The 7,300-nt window shown below is 31.4% G+C and overlaps 1 protein-coding gene across 1 annotated transcript; it reads right to left on the bottom strand.

Moving 5' to 3' along the window:
* Positions 1-357: 357 nt before the first annotated feature.
* LOC140449039 (uncharacterized) lies at positions 358-2,940 on the bottom strand. The gene has a single exon (XM_072542178.1). It carries the CDS (start codon positions 2,938-2,940, stop codon positions 358-360), a length of 2,583 nt encoding a protein of 860 aa, XP_072398279.1.
* Positions 2,941-7,300: the final 4,360 nt, after the last annotated feature.

Raw genomic sequence — 7,300 nt, 5'->3', positions numbered from 1 at the left:
TTCTCTGAATTTTTCAGAGAAAATGTGTACATAAATTCATCACTTGTTCTATATTTTCCTCCGTATGTAAGTGATATTCTTTTATCGGAGTTGTACAAATTTCATTTATGAACTCTTGATCATTCGATCCCCATTTATGAAGGTTAAAACCGGCTTTATTTAAGATTTCGTTAAGACCGGTATATATATGTTTTAAATCCTCTTTATGTTGACACCCTGTAAGTATATCGTCAACCCAAGTCTGGTTAAGCAGGCTAATCGAGGCTCCTTTATGTTTATCTTTGTTAATCTCCGCGATTTGATTTAAAACCCTAGTGGACAACCAGGGTGAACAGGTCAGACCGAAAGGAAGCCTATTCATTTGATAGTGTTCAAATTATCTGTGGGGTTTTCTCTCCACAAAAAATTTAATAAATACAGTTGATTAGGATCGACACGGACTTGTCTAAACATTTTTTCTATATCCGCCATTAAAATATAACTAAATGTACGGAACCTTAATAGTATTTCATACAAATTGGGTTGTACTTGCATTCCTTTGTATAGGACATCATTCAAGGACAAACCAGTATTCGTTTTTGCTGAACAGTCAAAAACGACGCGCACTTTCGTAGAGGAGCTTTCTGTTATTATTACCGCAAAATGTGGCATATAGTATTTTTGTACATTATGTACATTTATATACTCCTGCGAATTTTCACGAGTCTCTACCTTTTCAACATGTCCGCTGTCTATATACTCCTGTATAACTTGTTTATATTCCAGGAACGCTTCTGGAGCAGTTCTAAATTTATTTTCCAATGCACGAAACCTCTTTTCTGCCTGGTATCTTGAACTTCCTAAATCTTTTATTTGATCATTTTCTGGTAGAGTAACTTGATAGGCACCATCCTGTAGTATTATTGTATTTTTCTGAAAGTGCTCCTCCAGTACTTCATCCTGCGTCCGGTCCATCATCACTTCAGGGATGCTCTCCAATTCCCAGAACTTCTTTACATATTTTTCTAATGAAGATTCCGTATTCGAATGGAGTGAAAATGTAGAGTGAACATTATTTACACAAGCTACAAACGAATTCGCATCCGTCAGTGCATATCGAGGAACCGAACCACACAAGATATGTCCGAATTTGGAATTTTGTAATATCGGTAAATTTTTACCAAGTCTTATAATGCCTTCTAGCAATATATCATAAGCATAATCGGCTCCGAGCAAGATATCGACCCTCCCCGGTATATTAAATTCTATATCTGCCAGGCTACAGTTTTCCGGCAATCGCAACTTATCTTTATTTATACGTAACTGTGGCAAATCGCCAGTGATTTTTGGCAAAATATGACATTTAATATTAAATTTATTTTTATTATTCAAAGTTGTCAAACGTAATTTTAACATTTTATTTGACACCGAAGCCTTTTCCGCGATGCCCCTTATCTGCAGCTTAGCATCTATAGGTTTCAAATTCAATTGTTCAGCAAATTGCTCTGTGCAGAAAGAAGTCTGGCTGCCTTGATCGAGCAGGATTCTGGCGACCTTTTTCTGACCCTTTACATTATATACGTACGCTTGGATAGTACCAAGCAACACAACTGTTGATTGATTACTAGAAGCATTATTAGAACTAACAGTTGTATTTGCGGACGTACTTGCCTCATTGTCATTGACATCCGTTTTACTGTTTGTTTTATTTTTATAGCCATTATTGGCACTATTTTTATTTTTATTATTAGTAAAATTATTTTTTGAATCTTTTTTCACGTTTATATTTGAAGAACTCTCCGTTTTAGTTCTGAAATGCATTTGACTATGATGGTCTTTTGCGCAATATTTACATTTTATATCGCTTCTACAACTATCTGTATGTCCTTTTAGACATTTAATACAAAGCTTATGCTCTTTAACATATTGATATTTTTGATCGTTAAGAAGATTATTAAATTTATAGCAATTGGTAATTTTATGGTTATTTAATTTACAATAAGTACATTCCTCGGCTTTGCTATCGTTGGAAATATGGAAACTAGCTCTCCTCTTTATTTCTAAAGACGGTCCTGTCTTTTTGAAATGGTTCAAATTTTCTAAATGTTCACAGTGTACTTTTACACTGTCTAAAAACTCTTCAAAAGTCTGTATTTCTTCGGCATGCGACCCAAATTCGAGTGCCCTTTTTGTACCATAATCCAATCGTTGCTCAACCATATTGATCATAAGAATATCCAATATTTGTTGGGGTGTTAAATTTAAATTTTTTAGTTTGTTCCAACTATTATAAGTGTTAGTATACATTTCCCGTAGGTCATTCGTTAAATTGTTTGAATGCTGTATAGGTTTATTATTTAAAAGGGTTTTAATTATATTTTTTATTAATTGCGCTTTATTTGCATATCGTGAATCTAACACCTCCCATGCTAGCCTTAGGTTTTCACCACTTACGGGTATGTTTTCTAGTAGTTTAAAAGCCTCGCCTTTTACAGACGTTTTTAAATATAGCAGCTTTTGTACTTCCGGTATTGATTCGTTCTCCATGATGAGTGACTTGAATAATTCTTTAAATGGACCATATTCTTCATTTCCATGTGAAAACACAGGTATGTTTATTTTAGGAAGAGTGACATTCACTTTCGCTTCCATCGCCATTGGCTGCAGCGTCGGTTCAGCTTCACTTGGTTGGCTGTTCAACCTCCGCATTGTCCCTTTTATTAATTTTATAGCTTCATAATAAATTTGGTCCACCATTTCATTGTCTTTATCATCTGTGAACATTTCATCTTCTAGCAACATGAAATATGCTTCATTATATTTTTCATAATACGTCCTCAATTTTCCTAAAATCTCTTCGTAAATATCTAGATCAACCTCTACGATAGAATTTTTTACTTGATTTAGGATTTGACTAATTTTTCCTTTATAAGCTGCACGGGTGGCTTTGTGGTTAGACATTTTATTTTAATATATTAATTTAAATAGGGTATTACCAAATGGTTTTTATTTTTTAAATAAAATGTTTTATATTTGTTTCAAATTATTTTTTAAATTTTGAATATTCTTTCTTTCTAAAGTTTATTTCTAAAGAATTATTGCAAAAACTTTATCTTTTCTACAAAAGAACTTTATTTTGAATTTATCTTTTTAAAACTTAATTTATTTTTGAAAATTGATTTCAACGTTTTAGGTATATAGAACGTTTTATAAACTCATGTATAATATGTATTATTTAAATACTGAAAAACTTTTAATTTTGGTTTTTTAAGGACTTGACATCCCTTGGTCTGTTGTAAGCAAACAAAGGATTTGATGCAGATCAAAAATCTGCTTTAGAAATTATTAAGTACCTTACATAACCTAATGTTTCTTTTAGACAAAAGAATTCTATAGTTTTTATTAACTAATAGAAACATAAATAAATTTGTTGTACTCTTTTTAGTACTAATATTTTTTTTTACTGTTTTTCTATTTGGAAAATTATTTCTGTTGCCATATTAGCTCTTTTACCATTTTTCTAGACTGTCTGCTGTTGGTTTCTTCGGTCGTATATTTTTTACTTTCTTTGCTTTTCGTTTTATTAGTTTTTATATTAACATTAATGTGCCCAGATTAAAGGAACAACAGATCCGTGGCTCTTTGTGCCCTAAAATTGAGGATCCGCGGTCGAAGAACCATAAAAATGTGGGAGAACAGTGATACCAAGCCAACCCCGGTGATTAGTAAAATTCTAAACCCAGAAAAAGACTTCACTGTCCCACAGTTCCTTGCGATTTTTACTTCTTCGCTTGAAGACCCTTCGATTTAGTGGACCACCCAGAGTTTCAGTAATTACGACCAACTGATAATGTTAACAAATCACTAGGTACCCTGAGAAACCCTGTATTATTGAATATAAATTTTTATATTCTAATAGGACAACCTGTAAATCCAACAACAAACTATGTCTAGAAATAAAATCCAATAAATTATGAAAGTCGGTTTAATATAAAATAATATAACAAATTCTTGTGTAGCTTAGGTAAAATGACATAACGTATTTCAATCATTAAATACCTACATAAAGAAATAAACATTTATATACCCTAAGGATTGGTACCAACCTATTTATACGATAGGACTGGACAATTCTATCCTATCCTTAAACCCTAAAAGTTTTAGTTAGGTTAATTATAGTTAAATTTTAATGTTAATACTAATTTATTTACTGAATACTATTTTTAAATGCAATAGTAGAACTTAGCAAAATCTAATCTGTATAAACGATTTATTGCAAAAATGATTGAATAAAACTACTAAAAACTGCGGATTAATGAGAAATTTGTTCAGTCATATTGTATATTTTTTATTTTCTTAAAGGCCTTAGCGCGTTACCGAAACCTAGGTTTTTTAAGGAAAAAGAAAGCACAATAGTCTACTTATTGATGTTCTTCGGACTCTTATTAGGGGTCGAATTATTCGTTGGCCTAGATTTCAGCTATGCCCTATGCTGCATTTTATATTGGGTAAAATTTACCTTGCTTTTCCAAAAGTTGTTGTAAAACCATCTACCATTTCACCTTCAGCACTTTAACTTTTTACACTGAACGTGCATACTAAGTTCGTTACACTAGCACTAATATTAACGATTATTAGAAGTAATTTTTAACTGCCGGAATTGCGGCATAATCCATTTCATCAATATAACAACATTTTACTTCCCCAGTCTTCTCTCGAATGTCCTTTTTGTTTTTCATTTCTTGCTATTAAGTAACCTTGGACGAACCCATCCATATTTTTGTATAGGCTGCAAAACTAGTTCTGATATTTGGGCGAGACATGTCCATCTCGCTTTAATTCGTATCATACGCAATAGATAACTATTCTTACACTTTAGAAAAAAGACCCCTTGATATGACCACAGAAATAATTCCTTTATTAACATTTGAACAGCGGCGTGCTTTATTTTCTTTTTATTAATATTATATTTTATTTAAAAATGTTATCGTTACAGAACCGTAACAATGGGTCCTAAAGGTTCTCTTAAACCTGCTAAAAATGTTTTTAATGCTTGTTTGTTAAAGAAATCTCGTTTGTATGTACGTTCCTGACCAAGATGGTGTAAATCTATATAGTTACAAATAGAATTTAATAAATCTAGCACCTTTTCATGAAATTGATAAGGTGATTCGTTTGGCTTTTGTTTAAGATTAACTAGATCCTGATTTAGACAATTTTCGTCTCTTTGATCAGCAAAATTTAAAATTAATGTATTTTTTATACCATCCCAATCAGTATTGCCGCTAATCGCAATTATTTCTTCAGCTCTTCCTTCTAATTTATTTAATATACCGTTCAATAATAAACAATTTTGAAAGCTATTAGGATTAGTTGTATCAAAATAATATTGTAAGATTGATTCGGTAGCATTTATAAATCTATAAAGTTTATTGATATTACCATCAAAACGAGGAATAATGGCTAAATTTGCGATATCTAACTTAGGTACAATAATAGTAGCATTTGAAGTACTTGGTGAAGTCATTTTATTTTTATTTAATACTTTTCTTCCTTAATTATATTCTTATCAATCAAAAATAATAAGTAAATAATACGTACTCTTGACTATTATTTTCACAAAAGGATTTAATAGGCAAAGAGGAGTCTGAATATGAATAAAAATTATTAGCTTACCACATTTATGTACTTCTGCTTGTTTATTCTGATGTCCCTGGAAATTCTGGATGTCCTGATGGAGCCCAAAATCACTGACAGTTCGAAAAGTTTATGAAAAACGGAAACCGGTTCTTTTTTCGTCAAAGAGTTAAAACTCACGAATATCCGCAATGGAATTCTACGAAAAATCCACTAAGACTGCGCCACTGATAGTTTCTGCCCTTCAGGGACGATTTTTAAAAAATAATTATTTAAATTTACAAATGCGAGAGAACTTTATTGCGTTCTTAAAAGTTACAATATTAAAATCAGACTTCACTGTACAAAGTTTCAAATCAGACTAAATAATAATTAATTAAAAATGAAATACATTACACATTGGAAAATAAAACAATAATTCGCAAGTTGCACTTTTATATTCAGGTCGATCATAGTTCAAGTGCTGACGCATCGGATTTAGGGTATTGGCTTATGGGGTCAACGACTATAACTATAACTATAACTTAAAAGCATCAATCTTTTCTTTGGTCCGCAAATTCTAAGAATAATGTCCGTAATCCAATCAACGCCTCCACTATTATACAGGACGCCACCTTTACTTATACGTGTTTCTTCCTTATGGAATCATCAATTCAAATTAAATCTTAACTGTCTTTCTTATTTTCGTATACTAATACATGGAGTACTAGTTTTTGTCTAGATTGAGTGACGTATTTTGGAATGCAAATTTTAAATTCCTCATGTCTGTTTATTTATCATCCGTTTGCTTTGAAAACTGTAAATAAAACAGACTTGGACAATTTCTTGAATAGATTTCAAACACAGGAAATCTCCGAAATTCGATTGTTTTTATTGCTCAGTATTTGATAGTTATTTTGCCTTGTTTTATACTTGTAAAAAGTAAAAGAAACATCACAACTATTGATAAAACTCGCATTGTTTCTCTAAAAATCAGAAAGAGATTCTATTTCCGGATGTTACGTTTCACAACACGTGCCGAGGCAATTTTCAGAAAGAAATCCTTGTTAAACGAATATGTGCAACTTCAAAGAATTTACGAATTGTAAAAGAAAAGTAAGAAAAAGGTTTGGTCCTGTATCTTGTTCACGCAATATATATTTTTAAGGAAAGGAAGAACTCCAATTCCGAAATTAGATGAAATGATAATGTTTCAAAAACATAAATTTTATAAAAATTGTTTTGTTGGTGTTGGTAAATAAGTATTTATACTAATTGTAGATCTTCAGTGTAAATTCTTAGATTGGAAACACTGAAGTATTATTAATACCGACAAACACCATTTAAAATATTGCTTTAAATAATAAAGGCATTCTGTGTCGATGTCAAAGATTTACGTCAATTCAGAAACACATACTTATGACAAAAGCCTATTGTACAAGTAAGCAACGAAACCCCACACAAATTTACAAAAAATAGGAGTTAGTCAAAGCTGCATTTTATTATCGACGTATTTAGCATATAACATCAGATTGGTTTAGGGTCCATGCCTTTGATCCGTCGGTAATGTGATAACTGAATATTGTTTTCTGAGATTAAAATTCAATGCTCAGTTATTTTGATAGGTCACAGACACACCTGTGTGACTAAGAGAGATAATTATACAATGCATTCGAAGATTTGGTTATTATTAATTAGATCTATA

This window comes from Diabrotica undecimpunctata, chromosome 8 (assembly GCF_040954645.1).
Source record: "Diabrotica undecimpunctata isolate CICGRU chromosome 8, icDiaUnde3, whole genome shotgun sequence".
NCBI classification, from domain to species: domain Eukaryota; kingdom Metazoa; phylum Arthropoda; class Insecta; order Coleoptera; family Chrysomelidae; genus Diabrotica; species Diabrotica undecimpunctata.
Note: the sequence above shows the minus strand (reverse complement) of the source record. Positions and strands in the feature narration are given on the sequence as shown.

Excerpts from the sequence above, each read along its gene's own strand:
- LOC140449039 (XM_072542178.1), bottom strand. The coding sequence starts at position 2,940 with ATGTCTAACCACAAAGCCACCCGTGCAGCTTATAAAGGAAAAATTAGT.